A 26,160-nucleotide genomic window follows, 5' to 3' on the forward strand; every position below is an offset into this window, starting at 1 on the left:
TTTTCATTGGTTCTGAATCAGGCCTATTCAACACTAAGGACATATCAATTGCGTTTAGCATTTTCTAAGCAGTTTCCCCTTAAAGTCTGAAGTGTTCTGCCAGTGGCTCCAGCTGCTGTGGAAGTGCATGTGGGGAGATAAGGTTCTCCGGTCATTCTCAGATCCTCTCTGTATGTGTCAGGGAATGGAATACAGACTCCTTGGCTGCTTTGATGTGTCTGAGAAAAGATCACTCAGTGTTATGTTAGCTTCCGAGTGGTGCAGCGGTCTAAGGCATTGCATATGAGTGCTACAGGGGTCACTAAAGACCCTGGTTCGATCCTGGCCTGTATCATAACCGGCCGTGATCAGGAGTCCCATAGGACGGCGCACAATTGGCCCAGCGTTGCCTGGGGTAGGCCGTCATTGTAAAAATAAGAATTTGTTCTTTACTGACTTGCCTGGTTAAATAAAACAAATATGTTGTTCTTTCCTCTTTCTTTCTATCTCTCTCTCTCTTTCTCTCCTGCAGATTGTGGTGTGGTCACAAGAAGGACAGAGTAAAACCGAGTAGAGTGTTGTACAATGTGCTAGGAGTGAAGGAAAGAAGACAAGCTCTGTTGTTTTTCTGATATTCTCGAGGTGTCAGAGAGACCAAACAGGACGCAGAGATGGGCCGGAAGAAGATACAGATCACGAGGATCATGGATGAGAGGAACAGGCAGGTCAGTGTCATCCCCCCATCCTCCCTACCCTCCACTCAACAGAAGCCTCTCTCTCTCTTGCCACACACAGGCTAATGGCAGTAGGCTACTGTTGCCCTGTATGGAGTTGAAAACAGGAGCTAAGTTCTCAACACTTAACCACCTGTTTTGAATTCTTGACAAGGACTTAGAGTGCCTACTGACAACACAGGACCAGGCATGTGCACAGATAGGGTTATACCTGTGCAGAACACATGCCCCTTTGCCCTCCCACTTACCAAGTGCCTTTTTGGGTGGGGGTATACCATTTTTTTATAAACAGTTTTTGTTGTTGTTGTTCTGAACCCACTGCCCGCAAGTCGTTGTGACATTGTCAAGTTCGCCACGAAATGCATCAGTGATTCGTATTTTCCAGAAACTTTCTGAAACGGCACAGGAATGCACGTCTGTGTGTACGTGTACGGTGCGCACGTATGTCTACACTTTGTGTAGCCGTTAGCGATGAAGCAAATGATAACAATCTTCTGGTAGAGGTGGAAAGGCTTTCCCAAAAACCTTTTCATTAAAATGTTAACTACAATGTAGCCTATGCCTACCTGACAGAATGATATTATGATAATTTAAATTAATCCAGTGGCCATTTGTTTTGCAAACTCTGCAATCACGAGTCTACAGAAACACCACTAACCAAACAACGGTCTCTTCCTGGTTCGCATTAAAGGGTGACTACACACAAAACTTTAAATGTTTCATTTTTCCCCAACCTCAAAAGTGGTTTCCTGTTGTGATGTAAACATTGTTGTGGATTTAGAACATTCAATTTGGTTTTTGTGAACGGAACTGGGAAAAATGGAAAACGGAATTTATGAAAAAAACTATACGGAATCAGGCAAAATTAGGACAGGTAAAAGGGATGGATCTACTTGGGTAGGGGCTCTATGATTGGCTGAGGGGGACACAGGAAGAGAAAGTGTTTGGGGCTGGTGATGTCACAATCTTCTCATCCAATGGCAAGGAAGGATGGGCTCTGAGGTTGACTTTTTTGGGGGGGAGGGGGGAGAGACGGGTAACTATCTCACCAATGTCTATCCATTAATTTCTCTGTCTCATGCTCTATTGCTCTGGCTCTCCCTATTCCCTGAGTTTACTTCTCTCTTCTGGGGGTCGTAGAGAAAAATGGAGAACACCATCTTGTAGGGCAGACCATACTGACACTACATACATTTCCATGAAAAAATACATTTTCAGGATGTCTCATGGTGTTAAAAAACACAGCTCTAGCTTTGCCACCTTTCACCGTAGATGCGTAAGTGCGACACTGGTGAATGTAAAAAAACATATCTCTAGCTTAAACTGACACATTTTTGTGGGAATTTTTTTGTTATGTAACTTAGATTGATGCACCAGTGCGTCAATCAACTCTAGGGGGTTAAAATGACAGATTTTTTTATTATGCTAATTTGATTTCCGCGGTGGCACGGACATCGACCTTAAAGGGTTAACATGATTTTTTTAATGACTACCTATCTCTGTACCCAGCACATACAATTATCTGTAATGTCCCGCAGTCGAGCAGTGAATTTCAAACACAGATTCAACCACAAATGCCAGGGAGATTGGAATATGCCTCTTTCCTTGGCCTCCAACTGCTCTTAAACGCTAGTAAAACTAAATGCATGCTCTTCAACCGATTGCTGCCCGCACCCGCCTGCCTAGCATCACTACTCTGGATGGTTCTGACTTAGAATATGTGGACAACTATAAATACCTAGGTGTCTGGCTAGACTGTAAACTCTCCTTCCAGACTCATATTAAGCATCTACAATCCAATCCAAAATTACATCTCGAATTGGCTTCCTATTTCGCAACAAAGCCTCCTTTCACTCATGCTGCCAAACATACCCTCGTAAAACTGACTATCCTGACGATCCTTGACTTCTGCGATGTCATTTACAAAATAGCCTCCAACACTCTACTCAGCAAATTGGATGCCGTCTATCACAGTGCATCAGTTTTGTCACCAAAGCCCCATATACTACCCACCATTGCGACCTGTATGCTCTCGTTGGCTGGTCCTTGCTACATATTTGTCGCCAAACCCACTGGCTCCAGGTCATCTACAAGTCTCTGCTAGGTAAAGCCCCACCTTATCTCAGCTCACTGGTCACCATAGCAACACCCACCCGTAGCACGCGCTCCAGCAGGTATATTTTACTGGTCATCCCCAAAGTCAACACCTCCTTTGGCTGCCTTTTCTTCCAGTTCCTTGCTGCCAATGACTGGAACGAATTGCAAAATTAAGTTGGAGACGTATATCTCCCTCACTAACTTCAAGCATCGGTTGTCAGAGCAGCTTACAGATCGCTGCAGCTGTACACAGCCCATCTGTAAATTGCCCATTAAACCAACTACCTACCTCATCCCCATATTTGTTTTTGTTTTTTTCTGCTCTTTTGCATAACAGTATCTCTACTTGCACATCCTCATCTGCACATCTATCGCTCCAGTGTTAATTGCTTAAAATTGTAACTACCTCGCCGCTATGGCCTATTTATTGCCTTACCTCCTTACATAATTTGCACACACTGTATACAGATTTTATACTGTGTTATTGACTGTACGTTTGTTTATCCCATGTGTAACTCTGTGTTGTTGTTTTTGTCACATTGCTTTGCTTTATCTTGGCCAGGTCGCAGTTGTAAATGATAACTTGTTCTCAACTGGCCTACCTGGTTAAATAAAGGTGAAATAAAAATATATAAAAAAGAAGGGCACCTATAGGTAGATGGGTGAAAAAACAAAAACATTGACATTGAATATCCCTTTGAGCATGGTGAAGTTATTAGTTACACTTGGATGATGTATCAATACATCCAGTCACTACAAAGATACAGGCTTCCTTCCTAACTCAGTTGCCGGAATGGAAGAAAACCGCTCATCGAGTTCACCATCAGGCCAATGGCGACTTTAAAAGAGTTGCAGAGTTTATAGCTGTGATTGGAGAAAACTGAGGATGGATCAACAAATTGTAGTTACTCCACAATACTAACCTAATTGACAGAGAAAAAAAGAAGGAAGCCTGTACAAGGCAATGAAGTAATACTGAAATGTGTCAAAGCAATTAACTTTTTATCCTGAGTACAAAGTGTTACGTTTGGGGAAAAAACAATACAACACATTACTGAGTACTGTTCTCCATATAATTTCAAGCATGGTGGTGGCCACATTATGTTATGGGTATGCTTGTAATCATTAAGGACTGGGGAGTTTTTCAGGATAAAAAATAAACGGAAGGGAGCGAAGCACAGGCAAAATGCTAGAGGAAAACCTGTTTTAGTCTGCATTCCACCAGACACTGGGAGATTAATTCACCTATCAGCAGGACAATAACCTAAAATACAATGCCAAATCTACACTGGAGTTGCTTTCCAAGAAGACAATAAATGTTCCTGAGTGGCAGAGTACAGTTTTGACTTAAATCTACTTGAAAATCTATGGAAAGACCTGAAAATGGTTGTCTAGCAATAATGCTTGTCTAGCAATAATCAACAACCAATTTGACAATTTTGAAAAGAATAATGGCAAACGTTATGCAATCCAAGATCATAGAGACTTACCCAGAAAGGCTCACAGCTGTAATCACTGCCAAAGGTGCTTCTACACAGTATTGACACAGGTGTGTGAATACTCAGGAGAATGGCAAAATGACATCAATCTGTAAGTCATTGAGAGAGGACATCAGTTTTGTATGTGAATCCATGATAACAATGACGGAGAAATCAGATTATCTCAAGGGACAATCAAGGCGGAACAACATTGTTGTGGACGGAACTGCAGAATCTCCACATGAGACCTGGATGGAGTCTGAGGACAAAGTGAGGGAAATGATCTTGGAAAAACTGAACTTGGACCACATGAAGGTTGAGGTGGAGTGCGCCCACATGACTGGAAAACTCACCACCGGCCCAGGTGACAGGACCAGGCCGATAGTGGTCAGATTCCTGAGGTTCAAGGACAAGGGAGCTGTTCTGGAAAGTGCCAAGAACTTGAGAGGAACGTATATTTCCTCAATCAGGACTGTCCTTAAGCTGTGTGCCAGAAGAGGAAATAACTTATCCCAGCCATGAAAGCTGCCAGAGCACATGGGGACATTGCTTACATCCGCTATGACAGGCTCATTGACCACCCTCTCTTCAAAAAGTCTGGAAGGAATGAGAAAGCCAAGCCTATGGGTTTGTAGCTTCAACCCTGCAGCGCACACACATACTTACATACACCAACTGATTAATGGACTGCTGAATGTATATATTTTTCTCTTGCTTTGTTTGCTCTTTTCCATTTTATGTCTATCTTTGATAAGCTACCCAGGAATTTCATGAAATCAATAACTTGCTAACATCCGATAACATTCATATATTAGCAATTTCTGAGACTCACTTAGATACACTGCTCAAAAAAATAAAGGGAACACTTAAACAACACAATGTAACTCCAAGTCAATCACACTTCTGTGAAATCAAACTGTCCACTTAGGAAGCAACACTGATTGACAATACATTTCACATGCTGTTGTGCAAATGGAATAGACAACAGGTAGAAATTATAGGCAATTAGCAAGACACCCCCAATAAAGGAGTGGTTATGCAGGTGGGGACCACAGACCACTTCTCAGTTCCTATGCTTCCTGGCTGATGTTTTGGTCACTTGAATGCTGGCGGTGCTTTCACTCTAGTGGTAGCATGAGACCGAGTCTACAACCCACACAAGTGGCTCAGGTAGTGCAGCTCATCTAGGATGGAACATCAATGCGAGCTGTGGCAAGAAGGTTTGCTGTGTCTGTCAGCGTAGTGTCCAGAGCATGGAGGCGCTACCAGGAGACAGGCCAGTACATCAGGAGACGTGGAGGAGGCCGTAGGAGGGCAACAACCCAGCAGCAGGACCGCTACCTCCGCCTTTGTGCAAGGAGTAGCAGGAGGAACACTGCCAGAGACCTGCAAAATGACCTCCAGGAGGCCACAAATTTGCATGTGTCTGCTCAAATGGTCAGAAACAGATTCCATGAGGGTGGTATGAGGGCCCGACGTCCACAGGTGGGGGTTGTGCTTACAGCCCAACACCGTGCAGGACGTTTGGCATTTGCCAGAGAACACCAAGATTGGCAAATTCGCCACTGGCGCCCTGTGCCCTTCACAGATGAAAGCAGGTTCACACTGAGCACATGTGACAGACGTGACAGAGTCTGGAGACGCCGTGGAGAACGTTCTGCTGCCTGCAACATCCTCCAGCATGACCGGTTAGGCGGTGGTTCAGTCATGGTGTGGGGTGGCATTTCTTTGGGGGGCCGCACAGCCCTCCATGTGCTCGCCAGAGGTAGCCTGACTGCCATTAGGTACCGAGATGAGATCCTCAGACCCCTTGTGAGACGATATGCTGGTGCGGTTGGCCCTGGGTTCCTCCTAATGCAAGACAATGCTAGACTTCATGTGGCTGGAGTGTGTCAGCAGTTCCTGCAATAGGAAGGCATTGATGCTTTGGACTGGCCCGCCCGTTCCCCAGACCTGAATCCAATTGAGCACATCTGGGACATCATGTCTCGCTCCATCCACCAACGCCACGTTGCACCACAGACTGTCCAGGAGTTGGCGGATGCTTTAGTCCAGGTCTGGGAGGAGATCCCTCAGGAGACCATCCGCCACCTCATCAGGAGCATGCCCAGGCGTTGTAGGGAGGTCATACAGGCATGTGGAGGCCGCACACACTACTGAGCCTCATTTTGACTTGTTTTAAGGACATTACATCAAAGTTGGATCAGCCTGTAGTGTGGTTTTCCACTTTAATTTTGAGTGTGACTCCAAATCCAGACATCCATGGGTTGATACATTTGATTTCCATTGCTAATTTTTGTGTGATTTTGTTGTCAGCACATTCAACTATGTATAGAAAAAGGTATTTAATACGAATATTTCATTCATTCAGATCTAGGATGTGTTATTTTAGTGTCCCCTTTATTTTTTTGAGCAGTGTATTTCATTTGATGATACAGCAGTAGCAATACAAGGATATAACTATAGAAGACAGGAATGCTTATGGGGAGGTGTTGATTTATATATATATATATATATTCAGAGCCATATCCCTGTAATGCTTAGAGAAGATCATGTCAAGTGTAATTGAAGTGTTGTGGTTTCAGGTTCACCTGGCACATCCAAAGCCTTTTCTTTTGGTGTGTTGCTATAGGCCACCAAGTGCTAACAGTCAGTGTCTAAATAATATGTGTGAAATGCTTGATAGCGTATGTAAAGTAAACAGAGAGGTGTACTTTCTTGGGGACCTGAATATTGACTGGTTTTCATCAAACTGTCCACTGTAACCAGTGCCTGTAATCTGGTTCAGGTTATTAATCACAGTCAAATAGTTTCTTGATCATTGCTAGACAACCATTTTCAGGTCTTGACAAACATTTTCAAGAAGATTTAAGTCAAAACTGTAACTCGGCTAATCAGGAACATTTACTGTCCTCTTGGCAAGCAACTCCAGTGTAGATTTAATCTTGTGTTTTAAGATATTTTCCTGATGAAAGGTGAATTAATCTCCCAGTGTCTAGTAGAAAGCTGATGGGACCAGGTTTTCCTCTAAGATTTTACCTGTGCTTAGCTCCCTTCCGTTTATTTTTTATCCTGAAAAACTGCCCAGTTAACGATTACAAGCATACCCATAACATGATGCAGCCACCACTATGCTTGAAAATATGGAGAGTGGTACTCAGTAATGTGTTGTTTTGGATTTGCCACAAACATAACCATTTCTATTCAGGACAAAAAGTTAATTGCTTTGCCACATTTGTTGCAGTATTTCTTTAGTGCCTTGTTGCAAACAGGATGCATGTTTTGGAATATTTTTATTCTGTACATGCTTCCTTCTTTTCACTCAGTCAATTAGGTTAGTATTGTAGAGTAACTACAATGTTGTTGATCCATCCTCAGTTTTCTCCTATCACAACCAATGAAATCTCGAACTGTTTTAAAGTCGCCTTTGGCACAGTGGAGGCACTGTGCTATGAGGGAGGAAGAATATATTTTTTTGTGAGCATGGCCTTATTTCTATTACAGGATGTTGGATGACTGACATTCATATTCCATTCACCCAGTTCAATGTAGCATCGATAGGTTTAGGCTACTACATTATACTCTAATTTTCCCCATACCCACCTTGAGGTTGCTACAACCAAGCCTATGAATGAAAGTTTACGCTGTAGGTGCACACAGGTCGAGTGAAAAATATGAGCTGACAGACTGTGACACATTCAATACTGCCTTGCACACTCTTGTCTGCATCTAGCTTATCTAGGGTGTAATCATTAGTTCAACAGTTGCAAACGAGTGTTTCTATTGGACAAATTCAGGTATTTTTATCCCCATTTCGTTTTCTTCCGTTTAATAAAAGTTTTTCAACAGAATCGTTGGAAGGAATACACCCCTGATCGCGCCTAAATACAGTTCACTTTCATAGCTGCCACATTGTATTCCTTCTAGCCTCTATGCACTCTCCTCCTCTCACCTTTTACATTTGTTTGTGGACTTCAATGCACAAGACATCAGCTCTATGTGACCAGAAGAAAAAAAAAACATGTCATAACCCCCTCACACAGCCTACATCGTTGTCCCAATATTAGCTAAAGTAACGTCCTAGTCAACATAGCTAATAGAACTAATGAGTTAGTAAAACCTACTACAATCAAGCAGTTTACCAGTTATACCGGCAGGCCCCTGTGGCAATACATTAATAAAACCAAAAGCTTACCTTGACTTGGATCAGTTCCAATGTTGTGTTGGATAGTTATAGCCAGCTAGCTAACATAGCATCCCTCTGTTGAGTAGGCTAAACAAGCCATCTGCATTTGCTAGCTAAGTAAGTGAAACTGAAAGTGAAAAAAATTACAATCTCTCTCTCTTGCTTCACCTTAATTTTTGAAGAAATGAATTTGTTGAACTGTTCAACTATTGTCTTTCTCGCTCTATGAGTCAACTTCTCACCACCTTTTATGCACTGCAGTGGTAGCTAGCTGTAGCTTATGCTTTCAGTACCTTTCTTTTGGGGTGTTGCTACAGGCCACCAAGTGCGAACAGTCCCTATCTAAATAACATGTGTGAAATGCTTGATAGTGTATGTAATGGAAACAGAGAGAGAAAATTGATAATTAGAAGATTGTGGGAGCTGTACTGTTAGATTTCAGTGCAGTCTTTAATATTATTGACCATAACCTGTTGTTGGAAAAAAGTATGTGTTATGGCTTTTCAACCTCTGCCATATCGTGGATTCAGAGCTATCTATCTAATCGAACTCAAATGGTTTTCTTTAATGGAAGCTTCTCTAATGTCAAACATGTGAAGTGTGGTGTATCGCAGGGCAGCTCTCTAGGTCCTCTACTCTTTTCTATTTTTATCAATGACCTGCCACTGGCATTAAACAAAGCATGTGAGTCCATGTATGCTGATGATTCAGCCGTATACGCATCAGCAGCCACAGCTACAGAAGTCACTGAAACCCTTAATAACCCTTAATAAAGAGTTGCAGTCTGTTTTGGAATGGGTGGGCAGTAATAAACAGGTCCTGAAACTCTAAAAGGGGTATTTTCACAGTACCCAAATCCAGAACAAATTCAAGAAAGTGTACAGCATTATAAAGAACCATTATTGCATGGAACTCTGTTTCATCTCATATTGCTCAAATAAACAGCAAACCTGGTTTAAAAAAATAGATAAAGCAACACTTCACGGCACAACGCCTCTCCCCTATTTGACCTAGATAGTTTGTGTGTATGCATTGATATATAGGCTAGGTGTGCCTTTTAAAAAATGTATGTAGTTCTGTCCTTGAGCTGTTCTTGTCTATTCATTTTCTGTATTATGTTTCGTATTTTGTGTGGACCCCAGGAAGAGTAGCTGCTGCTTTTGCAACAGCTAATAGGGATCCTAATAAAATACCAAATACATCAATCATCAACGTCAATGATCAGCTGATTGCCCACCCTTATTTCCCAATGTCAATCATGTCTTAGGAGGCACTGTAAATAATAGCTTGCTTACAATTTGTGTTTTGTTGCAGAAATAAATAGGCTTATGCTCAAAAATGTAAAAATGTTCACTAAAGAGGCAATTGGTATGTTATGAATTCCTAGATATTGATTATGAAAGGGGGATGTGCGCCCTTTTTTCATTTTGAGCACCTGCCCCCTGAAAGGTCTGTGCACGGCCCTGCACAGGACTGTTTGTTTTGAGGTTGCAATGTTCTCTGGTATTCAAGTGTGCTTCAAGTATTTTCAATCCAATAGATGTAATTTATTGTTTGTAATACATTACCATTCTCCAGGACTGTAAGATAAAGTGCATCTATCCAATGTAGGGGTTAGCTGTAAAATGATATGCCTTCAATGTTGAGAAAAGATGGGATCAGCTGGCTTTAAATATGTTTATATTCCATATAAAGATAGATTTTCTAGGTATAAACTGGTGTTATGAAACAAAGTAATGTAATCATGTAATTTAAACTAAATGTATAATTTAAGCCTCATCTCAACAGCATTTATTATCAGAAAATATTAGATGCAGAAATAATGCAAAACATATCTAATCCATTATATTGACTGTCAATTGAAATACTGTTCACGCCATTCAGAAGAGAGGCCATTTCTATATAGGGTAGTGTTAGGATAGGTTTTATGGAACTGCAGCTCGGCTGCTGTCACTGACAATATGAATCTGAACAGAAAGAACTTATGTCCCCAAAGTCCCAGCCGGATCAACAGGCACCATGGCATTTTTTGTCAGTGCAGTCGTATTTACAGACACGATTCCCCCGCCACCCTGCAATTTCAGCCAGAGAAGTTGATGAGGCAGCAGCAGTATAGCAAGCTGCAGCAGGGGCTGCTTGGCGTGGGAGTGAACCCAGAGCACTGAGCAGTGAGTGAGCAGGGCGAAGTGGGGTGACTGCGGCCTCTCCACACTGGAGGACTTGTCCCTTGGCCTGGCAGGGCCCCTCGCTGGGCTCCGCGCGGCTCCATGCGGTTGCAGCTACTTGGTAGTAATTAGGAGCAGCCACTTCACCACAGCACCCTGTCATTAGCAGGGTGGGTCAGTCAGCCGGACACACAGCACCCTTCTGTCCCTCGACTCTAACTCCCATGGCTCTGGTACTGGCCAGCCACAGAGTAGAGAGGCCTGCCCTGGAATTCAGTCTGTCTACCTGCTCACGCTAAATATAAACCCATAAACAGCACAACACTTCCCAGTCCTGTCTGCTCAACCACTGTCTCAGAGGCCTACTTTATAGCCGTGGAGAAGAGGGATCCCTAGAGTTTGCACTTTTGATAAAGTATGGAGAAGTGGACATATATATATATATATCCTTTTTGGGGGGTAAGATGTATATATGTATATATTATTTAACAATACAAAACATACATTTACAAATGACAGCATACTGTCGCACATCAATGACATCAGACCTACCCAGACCCACCTGCTCACACCCTCTCTCCAGCGCCCGCATCACTCTCTGCCACATGGCCTCAAACTGTACCATTTTGTTTCTCTCCGTTGCCCACGTACTTTCAACATTTAGATAATATAGCATTTGACCTTTCCATTATGTTAACAAGGGACGATTGGTTGATTTCCAGTTTTTAAGTATACGTTTTTACAAGATGATTGACAGTTAAAGTACCGTCCAACCCATTGAGTATCTCACTGCACCCTCATATGCCATGTCTTGAAATACGCAGACAGACGGATTAAAAGTACCCTACTGTTCAAAGGTTTGGGGTCACTTAGAAGTGTCCTTGTTTTTTAACGAAAGCAAAAAAATGTGTCCATTAAAATGACATCAAATTGATCAGAAATACAGTGTAGACATTGTTAATGTTGTAAATGGCTATTGTAGCTGGAAATGGCTGATTTTTAATGGAATGTCTACATAGGCGTACAGGGGCCCGTTATCAGTAACCACCACTCCTGTGTTCCAATGGCACGTTGTCTAGAAGGCCAGCATCCCGGAGTCGCCTCTTCACTCTTGACGTTGAGAATGGTGTTTTTCAGGTACTATTTAGTGAAGCTGCTAGTTGAGGACTTTTCTCAAACTAGACACTCTGATGTACTTGTCCTCTTGCTCAGTTGTGCACCGGGGCCTCACACTCCTCTTTCCATTCTGGTTAGAGTCAGTTTGTGCTGTTCTGTGACGAGAGTAATGCACAGCGTTGTACGAGATCTTCAGTTTCTTGGCAATTTCTTGCCTTCATTTCTCAGAACAAAATTAAACTGAAGAGTTTCAGAAGAAAGTTCTTTGTTTCTGGCCATTTTGAGCCTATAATCGAACCCACAAATGCTGATGCTCCAGATACTCGTCTAGTCTAAAGAAGGCCAGTTTTATTGCTTTTTAATCAGGACAACAGTTATCCGCTGTGCGAACATAATTACAAAAGGGTTTTCTAATGATCAATTAGCCTTTTAAAATGATAAACCTGGATTAGCTAACACAACGTGCCATTGGAACTCAGGAGTGATGGTTGCTTATAATGGGCCTCTGTATGCCTATGTAGATATTCCATTACAAGTCAACTGTTTCCAGCTACAATAGTAATTTACAATTGACAATGTCTACACCGTATTTCTGATCAATTCAATGTTATTTTAATGGTAAAAAAAATAGCTTTTCTTTGAAAAACAATGACATTTCTAAGTGTACATTTGCATTGTAACACTTCTGACAGCCAACTTTATTGCATTCCCAGAAGGCATGGATTATAGAGTCATTGTTAGTTTTGCACTTAAGACATGACTCTGCCGTTGTGCTATAGAATTTGTGAATTTTGTCTTTTACATAATACATTTTGTACATTTTTTATACTGGATTAATTGTACATTTTTGTTAACTGTATATTCCAACATTCACTCCGTCTTGTGCCAACATCAGTTGTTTTAAAGTCTTGGTTCCAATAGTTTATTTACTATTAGTTTCTAAGAGATTGTAAATTGGATAGGCTCTCTGCAAGGTTTTGCATATCTTACCTATCATATGAACATCCTTTTCTGACTCAAATAAGATTCCCTCAAAATTGCTCTGATGTCCAAACGATTTCAAATTTAAATTTTGTGATATGAAACTTTTATGTTACATCTATTTGAAAATATCGACATTGGTCAGTCAAAACTGCTTTTTAATTATGTCATCGAAATAAATGTATTTCCTATTACCAAGTCATTTACGCTTTCTCTGTTTTTAGTTTTCCATTTGGACCAATTTATTGGGGAATTCTGAAAAGCTATCTAAAGATTGTTCCATAGGGTTGTGTTTTTAGAATTTGATATTGGTTCTTGTAGAATACGCTTAATATTCTTCCAAATATACTTTTTCATACTATGACCGAGTATAGTTTTTAAAAGAATGTCTTCGGTGGTGTAATTGGTATTACTGAGAATAAATATAAAAATAGGATGTTTCCTATTCGCACCATCTCAAAATATAATTTGCACTCTCTAGCAGGTGGAACAACTTTCATGCAATGTGCACAGAAAGTTAATTGGGGTTTTGCTCACCCTCCTGAGGGTGATAACATGAGACCTCGTGACCCTGCCCCTCAGCTGCTCTGCTCCTGCTCCCCCATGTCTCTGACAGTTACTGTGTGGGTTGCAGCTCAGCCAAGTGAGATACCAAAATCTACACAATGGGCCAATTATCAGCATAACACCTGTTTCTGGGTGGGATCTAAATAGCAGTCCAGGGGTGAGCAGACTCATGCCAGAGCATTAGTATCTGCACCATCTGCACTGACCTGTGACATCAGCAAAAAAGGAAAAGGAAGGAAGCAAGAACGTAGATTCAGGTTGTTTCTGATTGCTGAATTGACAAGCTGGAAACCCTCTGAAAACTTGCGGCTTGTAGCGTAAAGTGTAGAAGGGAAATACACTTACATTACTGTATTGTTTTACAGAAAAGTCCAGGCGTGGAGACACACACTGCTTAGTCATTTATGTGTGTGTTGTCTTTCCATATGATTTTCAAATGTCACACTTCATCTCCCATAATGGTTATCAGTAGTGCCCAGGCGCTGCCATTACTGTGGTTTCGCTGGCTCAGCAACAGAGACTCTTCTATGAGAATAGGGCACACTGTGAATACACTGGGAGTGCTGCTAAAATGAAGCTTCACCATGGTAATGTGATGTGTGTGTATCTTCTCTCCATGGACCTTGAAACACACAGTGTCCTGTCCCTGGGGTGTGCTCCTAACCAAGGGGAAACGACCATTAGCATACGAGCTCATTGTCGGAAGACAATTAGAATCGTTATCCGTGTGGCTTCACTGCCAGCAATCCATATTCATAGCGTTAAAGTGAACGAAGGCCTTAAGTAGGCTAATTAAATAGCGTGGTAATACAGGACGCTGCGCGGGGGGGGGGGGGGGGGGGGGTCGTCTTCTCATATCATCACTGGAAGTGCTCTGGAAGGGCTGTTGACCTTTCACAAATTATGGCAGCGAGTGTGGCATGAGCTAGGAGGTCTGTAATTGCACTATCTATCAAAACAAATGGATTAGACTCAAGAGCCCATGCAGGAATGAGCTCAGGCAGAGCACGTAAAGTGTGTCATTTCTAGGATGTTTCTTTGATTACCTTTGGATTGACTCGCCTATCAATTCTCTAAAATGTAATAATAGCCAACGTTTTAGCCATATCACTTCTTTATGAATAGATGTAGATTTCATAACCATAGCATTATTTTATGATGCTCATCCTAGATCCCCTTGGTTCTACTGTTCTCTTCATCCTCTAGGTGTATGAAAGATGGAGGCTGAGGTCCTGTCATGAGTACAGGGCCCACAGGGCCCACACCGTTCTAGACACCAGTCCCTGAGTGTGGCCCTTAGTGCAGGCAAAGGGAGGGAGAGAGAAGCCTCAGCTCAGCCAGCCTCACAGAGCAGAGCAGCCTGCCTGACATGCTAATTGAAAACCTGTGTAAGGGATGAATGCTATAATGGAGCTGGACAACAGGATCACTGTGGATAGATCCATCCTCAGCTCAGCACCACCCTACAATTACAACTCCTAATGATAACACTCACCTGTCTCATTTAGACAGTCTGGCTGGATAATTAAAGAGTAGGGGAATGTTCTGAGATGAATCCCTGAGGGCGAATCTAGCTTGTACGCTCACATGGCCTAATGAGAAGTGCCTTGCAAACAGAGAAACTCTTTGTTGTGGCTTGATTGTGTTGTGACGGTCCATGCCTCATGAATAGTACAAAATAACAACGTGAAAGCCCATGGAAGAGCCGAGAAGGACTTTTTAGCAGCAGCATGTGTGGGGTCTCCCTCCCAGTGAAAGGTACAGAGTGGCCTTGTTTAGTAGTGGAGTGGAGTGAGGCTGGCTGTGGCTGGCCTAGAGAGCTCTGCGTAGCTAGCTCCTCATGTCTAACGACGTCCTCTGGATGCCATTAAGCAGGCTCACCGGGGGTAATTGCCCAAGTCATTAAAAGTTTGATGATTTTCCTGCTGGGTGGAGGGTTGCCTGCCCTAGCTGTGGCTCACTTTGGATTTGGCTTTGGCATGTCACATGCTCGTGGGCACAGTGCTGCTCTCTCCTTCTCTCTCTCTCTCTCGCTCTCTCTCCCCGTCTCTCCCTCTCTCACGGGGGAAGCATCGGAGCACATCACTATTTTTCATCCCTTAGTCTCCCCTCTCTGAAACTCTGAAAGCTCTCAGGCCAACGCCGTTCTTTTTTGAACAGGTAAAATCCGTGTTGATAGAGAATGCAGAGAGAGACAACAGGGAAAACAGGGGAGGCTAGATGGAGTGCACTGCCTATGACGCATGTTTGAAAAGTAGAATCTTTAAACTGCCTTTACAAATGAGAGGGTAGCAGCTGTATAATACAGACTATTATGTATTGTTTTCACGTATTTAAGTATTAGCAAGAGGTTAGTGAGGGAAGTTTAGTGGTCTGCTCCTGTTGTCAGGTTAGAAAGCAGCAGGAGCAGAAAAACTGTAATGACTGTAATGATTCAAATGACGTCTAATACTGAACAATAATTACATTATTTTTCTAGCAGCAGTCCTCTCACCGGCTCAGCCGAGTTGAATAGTGAAATTGTTCAACTAAACTCTATACATACACTATCAATGTAGACCTAGCAGAAGAGCTTGAACGGTGGGCTCATTTCATGGAGTTTAATGGGAAGAAACTTACTGTTGGGTTTCAAGGTCAAGCGCAGCTGGCTGGCCAGACCTCTGGGTGCTACGGTGATCCATTGGAATGGGGGACTTGTGGATGTCCGTCCCCATCGTCAGAGCTGATCCAGCCAGACAGGACATGAAGGAAGGCCCTGTGCCTAGTACTGTACTCTAGTTCTGCACAGCCAGGGGGCCCGGGTCACTCTCTCAGCTGGTGCCAGGGCGCACAGATGGACAGTGATAGATTACTGTTGAGAGTTAGAATAGTAGAATACGCAAAGTACCATTTTGAAATTTGGTTGTGCATCAGCACCAACTATGCTGTTTACTTTCTCCGTCTACGTCATGTCACTGAGTCTACCTTTAACATGTCATAAGTCAAGGCACAATGTGTAGAATTGCAGGAAAATAACTTTTAAACTTAAATTATTCTCTCCATTGTTAAGACAGGGGCCAGTAAAATGTTTTGCCTGCGAGATGGGAGGGCCCCCAGAAGGCTAGGGCCGGCCCTGGCTACTGGTATAATGCATTGTTAAGAGAGTTAAGTAGTTTCACTGCACAAATAGATTGATTGAATGAATGTGTGGGTATGGACACAGACCTGTGAGCAACTGCGGACCCTCATAATGAATTCAGATTTATTGTGGCTCCACCTCCATCAAAGTTGCCCATCCCTAGTCTACATGATCCTTTCATGGCAGAGCAAGACGGCCATGCACTCAGTTTGATCTCTGGCAACACATTATTTTCAGTACAGTAGGTCATATACAGTAGCAGTCAAAAGTGTGGACACACCTCATTCAAGGGGTTTTCTTCATTTTACTATTTTCTACATTTTAGAATAATACTGAAGACATCAAAAGTAAAAAAGGGTTAAACAAATCAAAATAGATTTGAGATTCGAGATTCTTCGAAGTAGCCACCCTTTGCCTTGATGAGAGCTTTGCACACTCTTGGCATTCTCTCAACCAGCGTCGACTGGAATGCTTTTCCAACAGTCTTGAAGTTCCCACATATGCCGAGCACTTGTTGGCTGCTTTTCCTTCACTCTGCGGTCCAACTCATCCCAAACCATCTCAATTGGGTTGAGGTCGGGTGATTGTGGTGGCCATGTCATCTGATGCAGCACTCCATCACCCTCCTTCTTGGTCAAATAGCCCTTACACAGGCTGGAGGTGTGTTGGGTCATTATCCTGTTGAAAAACAAATGACAGTCCCACTAAGCGCAAGCCAGATGGGACGGTGTATCGCTGCAGAATGCTGTGGTGGCAATGCTGGTTAAGTGTGCCTTGAATTAAAAAAAAAACACAGACAGTGTCACCAGCAAAGCACCTCCACACCTCATACTCCATGCTTCACGGGTGGAACCACACATGCGGAGATCATCCGTTCACCTATTCTGCATCTCACAAAGACACGGAGGTTGGAACCAAAAATCTCTAATTTGGACTTGTCAGAACAAAGAACTGATTTCCACTGGTCTAATGTCCATTGCTCATGTTTCTTGGCCCAAGCAAGTATCTTCTTATTGGTGTCCTTTAGTAGTGGTTTATTTGCAGCAATTTAACCATGAAGGTCTGATTCACACAGTCTCCTCTGAACAGTTGATGTTGAGATGTGTCTGTTACTTGAACTCCGTGAAGCATTTATTTGGGCTACAATTTCTGAGGCTGGTAACTCTAATGGACTTATCCTCTACAGCAGAGGTAACTCTGGGTCTTTCATTTCTGTGGCGGTCCTCATGATGTAATGTCTGCTTCCAACTCACACTCTCAAACATGTAGATCCCCTGAACGCAGCTCACTTTCCAGCCCACTTTCCAGCTCACACTCTCAAACACATAGATCCCCTGAACGCAGCTCATGCTCCAGATCCCAATCACCGGAGTTCTGATCACCTGTTTACACACCTGTATGTCATTATCACACACTATTTAGTTCAGTTCTTTGCACTCCATCATTGAGATATTTTTTGTTTTGTGACAAACTTCTATTTGGAAGTCTGTTTTTCGTGTAATTTCATCCTCCTGTATATAAAGTTTTTCCCTGCTTCATGAACGACGCCTTTTTCCTATTCCCTGCCTGTACTTTAGCCTATCGGATTTCCTGTTATCAGCCTATTGCCTGATCTCCTGAACTACTTTACTAGCCTTTTCCCTGCCTGTACTGATGCCTTTTTGGACCCCTGTGTATGACCTTCTGCCTGCCCCTGGACCCATCTACCTGCCTCTTCCTGTGGTCCTTTACAATAAACACCTGCTGCGCCCTGCACTTGAAACCATCTCTCTGTTTCCCATCGTGTTCATTACACATGAGAGAGTTTTATCATTTAAATTCTTCCGTATTGACTGACCTTCACGTCTTAAAGTAATAATGGACTGTCGTTTCTTTTTACTTATTTGAGTTGTACTTGCCATTATATGGACTTGTTTTTGTTTACCAAATAGGGCTATCTTCTGTATACCACCCCTACAACTGATTGGCTCAAATGCATTAAGAAGGAAAGAAATTCCACAAATAATACTTTAACTTCTAATGGCTGCAGGGGCAGTATTGAGTAGCTTGGATGAAAAGGTGCCCAGAGTAAACTGCCTGCTCCTCAGTCCCAGTTGCTAATATATGCATATTATTATTAGTATTGGATAGAAAACAATCTGAAGATTCTAAAACTGTTTGAATGATGTCTGTGACTATAACAGAACTCATATCGCAGGCAAAAACCTGAGAAGAAATCCGAACAGGAAGTGGGAAATCTGAGGTTGGTCGATTTTCAACCCAGCCCCTATTGAATACACAGTGGGATATTGGTTATGTTGCACTTCCTAAGGCTTCCACTAGATGTCAACCGTCTTTAGAAACTGTTTTAGGATTCTACTGTGAAAGGGGAGAGAATGAGAAGGGAATGAGTCAGAGGTCTGCCAGCAGTTACGCGCTGGTCATGCGCATTTCACATAAGAGGTATCTCACGCTCCTTTTCTTTTCTGAAGACAAAGGAATTCTCCGGTTGGAATATTATTGAAGTTTTATGTTAAAAACATCCTGAAGATTGATTCCATACATCGTTAACATGTTTGTACGGACAGTAACAGAGCTTTTTTGACATTTCATCTGCAATTAGGGAACGCGCTTCATGACTTTGGATTTGTTTACCAAATGTGCTAACAAAAGTAGCCATTTGGACATAAATGATGGACATTATCGAACAAATCAAACATTTAATGTGGAACTGGGATTCCTGGGAGTGCCTCCTGATGAAGATCATCAAAGGTAAGTGAATATTTATAATGTTATTTCTGATTTCGGTTGACTCCAACATGGCGGATATCTCTATTTGTTTTCTGAGCGCCGTTCTCAGATTATTGCATGGTTTGCTTTTTCCGTAAAGCTTTTTTTAAATCTGACACAGCGGTTGCATTAAGGAGAAGTATATCTATATTTCCATGTCTAACACTTGTATTGTCATCGACATTTATAATGAGTAGTTCTGTAAAATGATGTGGCTCTCTGCAATATCACCGGATGTTTTTGGAACTAGTGAACATAATGCGCCAATGTATACTGAGATTTTTTAAATATAAATATGCACTTTATTGAACAAAACATACATTTATTGTGTAACATGAAGTCCTATGAGTGTCATCTGATAAAGATCATCAAAGGTTAGTGATTCATTTTATCTCTATTTGTGCTATTTGTGCTTTTTGTGACTCTTCTTTGACTGGATAAATGGCAGAATTTTTCTATAACTTGGCGGTGACCTAACATAATTGTTTGTGGTGCTTTCACTGTAAAGCCTATTTGAAATCAGACACTTTGGTGGGATTAACAACATGAGTACTTTTAAAATGGTATAAGATACATGTATGTTTGAGGAATTTTAAGTATGAGATTTCTGTTGTTTGAATTTGGCGCTCTGCACTTTCACTGGCTGTTGTCATATCAATCCCGGGATTTCAGCCCTAAGACGTTTTTAACAAGGCACACCTGTTAATTGAAATGTCTTCCAGCTGACTACCTCATGAAGCTGGTTGAATTAATACCAAGAGTGTGCAAAACAGTCATCGAGGCAATTTCTTTTATTTTGGGGGGTGGTGGCTACTTTGAAGATTCTCAAATATAACATATTTTTATTTGTTTAACACTTTTTTGGTTACTACATGTTTCCATATGTGTTATTTCATAGTTTTGATGTCTTCACTATTATTCTACAATGTAGAAAATTGTTTAAAAAAAAGAAAAACCCTTGAATGAGTAGGTGTGTCCTAACGTTTTACTGGTTCTGTATATAACCACTTGACCAAGCTAGACACTCTATTGATGTCACATCACTTTTCCTCTTCGTTCGTCTTCCCACATTTCATTGCTGATTACAGTTGTCAACTGAGAATTTTGGAACAGCAATGCCTGAGATGTGCACTTCATAGGATGAATGGTGGAGCCATGAAGGAAAAGTAGTTGGAGAAAGTTTTCTATGAGAGCAGAATTAGCACCCCCAGCTCGTCACTAGCAATGAGAGAGAATCTGAAAAGGTCAAGGTTTTCAGCCAGGCTCATAGTCAGGTGAAAAATCCTAATATAATTTCTGTGTGGGTTATTATAATAACCTTATCAAAGGCTGCAAAAAGATGGAGAAATAGATGCATTTTAAGTTTAGAGTTTAGAATAGTTTAGTCATTTTCTTGTTTCCATATTTGCAGTTGAATGTTTGGTAGAGAATAATAGTAACACACTAGTAACTTGTGGTACTCAAAAGAAGTTTGTTTCACATGATTTACTGTGGATACCACTTTTGCTGTCACCGTGATTTGCATGAATTAGACAGTACATTAACTGAACATAATCATTACACCACCGTAATTCTTGAGGAACCCATAGAATGGTGTCTGTGTGTGTGGGTTTCTTTGCGAGCCATAGGAAAACACTACCTATAGACTAGCCCACGTGAACTCAAAGGTGCTTGTGGTTTTCCACTGAGAGGGGTGTCAACCCAAAGGCCCACGCCTTAGCAAGGTCTTAACTCTGCGGTGTAGGCTACTGACAATCATGACACAAGCAGCTTGTTCTCGCTGCATCTAAGATATTAGTCGATGATCAAAATGTCGCTCATTGTACATTAGTATGAAGCACAGTATGTGGGCATGTTTGACATGGTATTTTACTCTCTGATAAGAGAATACAGTACAGAAACCATTTAGACATCCTACAGTATCTCCAGTCAGTGAAAGGATACAGAGAGTATACTAGAATAGGGAACACTCCTCTTTGAGAGCAGCTGGCTCTGCGGGGGCGATGCGGGCTGATCCAGGTCTCTGTGCTTCTCTGGGTGAAATGAAGCAGGAGCCTGGGTCAGCGCAGCGCTGTGGCCCTGCTACTCCACTCAGCACACTGATGGCTAGCCCAGCCAGGTGGAACAAAGTCCCAGCCCACCAGTTCAGTTCACTCACCCAGGGTTAGCTGCCTGCTTCCTGCTGAAAGGTGACATCTCCCTCTCTCCATGGCTTAGCTTAGCAGACACACTCATCTGCGAAAACGTTGTCAATTTGTTAATTATTTCCCCACATGACAGTCAGTGCTTTCCAGACGGTTAAACAAACAAACAAGTAAACAAGCAAGCAACTCTGAGGAGGAGAGTGAGTCAAGGGAGGTCAATGTCAGGTGGTTTGGCTTGTCATACGCCGGCCCATTAACCTGCTCCAGGAGCTACTGTAGCCTACTGTACTATACATTGTTATAGTCAGGTCTGATGAGAACAGAGTGGGGACTGGTCCTCTGTGGACCAAGGATACAGAGATGGCACATACCCTTGTCTGCCCTCGTGGAGCGTATTGCCTCCACAGCACAAATAAACACTATGACATGCACTAAAGCAATGGATAGAGAGACTGCTCTCCAGCAGGACTCATATATATCCATATGTCAAAGGTCATTAACTTAACATGTTCTAAGACTTGCAACTCATGCATTTAAAGGAAATGTTATTCTGGTGTTTGGTTTTGTCATCATGTCCAAACCTGACATGTGGAAAGGGCCTGTGTGTCTCTCAGAGTTATAATGGACCTGTGTAATTACCTGTAGTGTGGAACATTTGAAATTCATTTTTCACAGTTGAAGTGACCCCCTGGCTCAGTTGAGACAGAGAAGCTATACAACTCATAAGATTATGTTGCATTATGCCATTTTAAATGAGAGTAGGCACAAGCTGTGACCAATTAATGTTGAACAAAGCTAGCTCATCTGCCTAGCTCCTCTTAGTAGGTCAGTGAAATTGGTGGAAGTGAATACAGACACATTCACTCTGCTTTGGCCTGAAGCACAGCTTTCACTGGCATATCCATAGAATAGCTCTCACTGTACTGTAACTGAATGCACTTTACATGACGCACACTGTGAGGATGATAAGCTTGCATAAATGCTATCGAGGAGGTGTTTCACATAAACAACATTACAGAACCGCTTGTACAGTCTCAAAGTACACTGCCTGTAAAATATACCAATGGAAGAACATCTGCATTCCTTGTTTCCCTGTTTGTCTGGATGAGGTTCTACAATGAACAGGGTCATAGCATACATTACTGCATAGGCAATAAAGTAGTGCTACATAATGACATGTGTATTGGGTACAGGCAACCACAGATACAGAGCTGAAGAGATGCAGGACAGAAAGTCTGCAGAGAGGGTTAGGTTTCAGTACCCCTGGAGTGATGCATGACCTACAGTCCCATCTGTGGGCTCGTGTTACAGGCAGAGTGATGCAGGGGCAGGGAGGGACCGCTGTCCGTACCGTACATGGAGTCAGGAGCTAATGTAATGTATGGATCCCTGTTCCCAACGCCCTGATTCAGCTTACCTAACCGCTACATGACTTTACACTGCCTGACCTCTGGTCTGCTAACCAATCACACCAGCCTCATATCCTCACTGTAGTTGTCCTAAAGGGATACACTTATAACTTCTGTATTATGAGAGATGGAGATAGGAAAGTGTCTTATTATTAGTTCTGAAACTGTGCTGCTGCAGCCTGACCCCTATCCAACCAGTAAGAACACCCCCAGGCTGCTGCTCAACATCATTTCCAATTCTGTTTAATCACCCTCTTTTATACATGCATACTAAATATGTGTGGATGTATCTATGCATAATTTCTGAATTTGAATAGTATTTTTTTAAACCTGATTTTGTTCTGTGTGTAACTGATGATGATGGTCACTGTCTCCTCAGGTTACCTTCACGAAGAGGAAGTTTGGGCTAATGAAGAAGGCCTATGAGCTCAGCGTTCTATGTGACTGTGAGATAGCCCTGATCATATTCAACAGCTCAAACAAACTCTTTCAGTATGCGAGCACAGATATGGACAAGGTCCTGCTCAAATACACTGAGTACAACGAGCCCCACGAGAGCAGAACCAACTCCGACATTGTCGAGGTGAGTTGCTTTTACATTTTCACTGTATCAGGGCAGGAAACCATGCATATGCTTATGCAGAAAAAAATACAATGTTTGGGCTTTGAAGACTGAAGGGTTTGTAACAGTTTCCTTCTAGCTACCAGTCAGATAGGGCAAGGGACATCTGCAGCCTATGATAAGTTGAGCTTCAGTTCAGTCCAGCAACCGACAAGACAAATCTACCGCTGCACAGGCGTGCACTCAGTAGCTGTCCAAACAGCATGGAAACTCTGTTTCCCCCAGATACTATACTGTCTATACCTGCATGGATGAATCCCATAATCATTATACCACTGTTTAAGACAAAAAGCCTATACTTTACTCAGATGTTAGGTTTAATTACATAGCATTATGTAATGAACATACTTTCGAGATTCCTATTGGCTCTGAGAGTGTTGGAGAGAATTCCAGCAGCACTTGGTCTCCCTGGCAGCTAGTGTCCCTCTACATGCCCAAACACTCACAGAAGAAGAAGAAGCCGCTTGTTATGCCAGCCTATCAAATTTGTCGGCCAAGAGTATCACTGCAAAGAAAATGGGGGAGATTGTGGATCCATCGGGATCCAAATCCCTCCCACTGACGCACTTTGTTTTTCAACCTATTCAGAATCTGTTTTCTGAAGCTAGTGTCTTCACTTTTGACTAAATGAAAAACAAACACATTCAGGCCCAGTTTAAAATTCATGATAATAACAATAAATGTGCTTTATTTGTTTTGCAAGCCAATATTTAAAGTAGACACAGACTAGGTCTTGTGTTTCAAGTTTTGACTGAGGTGTTTTCATTAAACAGGACAGACATTTCCCTGGTTTCTGCACTGCTAGCGGCATCGTAATACACTTGTGTTTTCACTGGCAGACTTCACTCAAACATACCTTATTATTAATCTGTCCAACAGAGACACTTCATGAGTTGAAAGAGCATGATGAATACACCAATTCCAAGAATCCCACATAAAAAAAAATTAAAAAATTAACTTAAAGAAATTAGTCAAATTGCATAAAAGGAGTCAGCTGTGCCAGGTATATTTTGTTCATGTTACTGCTGCTATTGAATTACCTGCTTGGCAGAGCTGCAAAACAGTGCTCTGGCATCCAGCAGTCTAAGCCCTCTATCAGGGGTCCTATGCCCTCTCTCTCTGAGCTGAGATGGGTCTCACCTGCATTCAAATAAATGGACACACTCCCTTATGTAACAGTGATACCATGTTTGTTTTCTGTTGTGACTTGAGAGTCCTTGTACTTATCAAGTACAACAACTGATTCTTGTAGATGGAAGAGGATTCATTGTTTGCTATTTATTACATGTTTCCTTTTTGTAGAGATACCCATAGAGATTCTACAGTATGGTAGTGTATGTGTCTATTGCTACAGTACTGTATATTGTTGATGTACGTGTCAGCTGTATCTTGTAATTGGCATGTACTGTACTCAGTACGGCACACAGTGTCATCTCTAGGGAGCACTGCCAATGGTCCATCACTAACTCAAGTGTAGTACATGCTGGTGGGGATCTGTCCATTTCCCACGTAGCCCCTCTAGCCATCTGCAAGGATACTGCCCTGCTCTTGCTGCACGAATGAAAGACGAGAACAATGCAGCGTTGTCCCTGCTCACTCGGCCAGCATCTGTGCAGATATGTGCAAATCCCTCTAGCCCTGCTGGCTATGTGGCCAAGGTTCAGAAGTGAAGAAGCAGAGCAGAAGTAACCAGGCTTGTCCAGGCTCCACTTTTGAACATTTCCACACAAGCCACCATTCACTGGTCCAAAAAGTGCTGCGGCACAAGAGCAAACGTCAGAGCCGTGTGTCATTCACTGAGCTCAGTGTCTGCTGTGGGCTTATCTGATATAGCCCAGGCTGTTGGCTGCATCTTGTTGTGGAGTGTTCTTATAGAGAAAGCCAGACAGCCTCTTCAATAAAAGACAAAGGATATCCTTTTATTCTCGCAGAGCACAGAGATTGCCGATAGATGTCTGCACTTTTAAACATGATCTTTATCATTAGAACACGGACTACTCTTTTGAAAAGACATGATATGAATGTCTACCTGGTTGGCTGGCTGCTGCTTTCCTATTGGTGTAGTCAGTGTCATTGGGATATAGGATGACTGCACTCCTAATGAGCCATCTCTCTCTCTCTCTCTCTCCCTCCCTCTCTCTCTCTCTCTGTGTTGATGTGTCTCACATGGAGACACTTACCCTGACACTTATCTAAATGTATAAATTGCATTAAACGGATAATTGCCACACAAACAGTTATTTGCTCATCTGCCTCGCTTGAGAGACCAAGCAAATCCTTTCTGAGTTTTCATTGGGCAGCATACGGTCCAATTCCATGTGCGAAGCCAAATCAAAGGTCACATTCCTGCTCAGTAGTACCATCTATAGATAAAGGCTGGGCCTTGCAGTGTGGGAGAGCATTTGCCATGTTTCTCACAGATGGATGTATGCCTGGGGCACAGTTTGATAGCCCAGTGGAGAGCTATGGACTTTGTCTTAAACTTGGCTCTGCTGTAGATACCAGAACAGCAGGCTCAGAGAGCTGTGCTTGAGCATGAATGTGTGTCTGTGCATGTGTGTATGCGTGCGTCAATCAAATCAAAATTGATTTGTCACATGAGCCGAATACAAGTGTAGACCTTACCGTGAAATGTTACTTGCATGCCCTTAACCAACAGTGCAGTTCAAGTAGAGTTAAGAAAATATCTAAAGTAAAAAATAAAAAATAATAAAAAGTAACACAGTACCGAGGCTATATACAGGGGGTACCGGTACTGAGTCAGTGTGCGGGGGTGCAGGTTAGAGGTAATGTTT

General features: G+C 42.4%; 1 protein-coding gene across 5 annotated transcripts in view; it reads left to right on the plus strand.

Moving 5' to 3' along the window:
* The first annotated feature begins 643 nt into the window (after positions 1-643).
* mef2aa (myocyte enhancer factor 2aa) overlaps positions 644-26,160 on the plus strand; it is an 87,209-nt gene continuing 61,692 nt past the window's right edge. For all 5 annotated transcript variants that reach the window (XM_090225398.1, XM_021598107.3, XM_021598130.3 and 2 more), the window contains exons 1-2: positions 644-704; positions 23,123-23,326. Coding sequence is in view for 4 of the 5 variants with exons in the window: in XM_021598107.3 (XP_021453782.2) it covers positions 651-704; positions 23,123-23,326 (258 nt within the window). In the remaining variant the exon portion in view is untranslated. The remainder of the gene's footprint in view (positions 705-23,122; positions 23,327-26,160) is intronic.

The sequence above is a fragment of the Oncorhynchus mykiss genome, chromosome 1 (assembly GCF_057628025.1).
Source record: "Oncorhynchus mykiss isolate SJ-2025 chromosome 1, ASM5762802v1, whole genome shotgun sequence".
Lineage (NCBI taxonomy): Eukaryota > Metazoa > Chordata > Actinopteri > Salmoniformes > Salmonidae > Oncorhynchus > Oncorhynchus mykiss.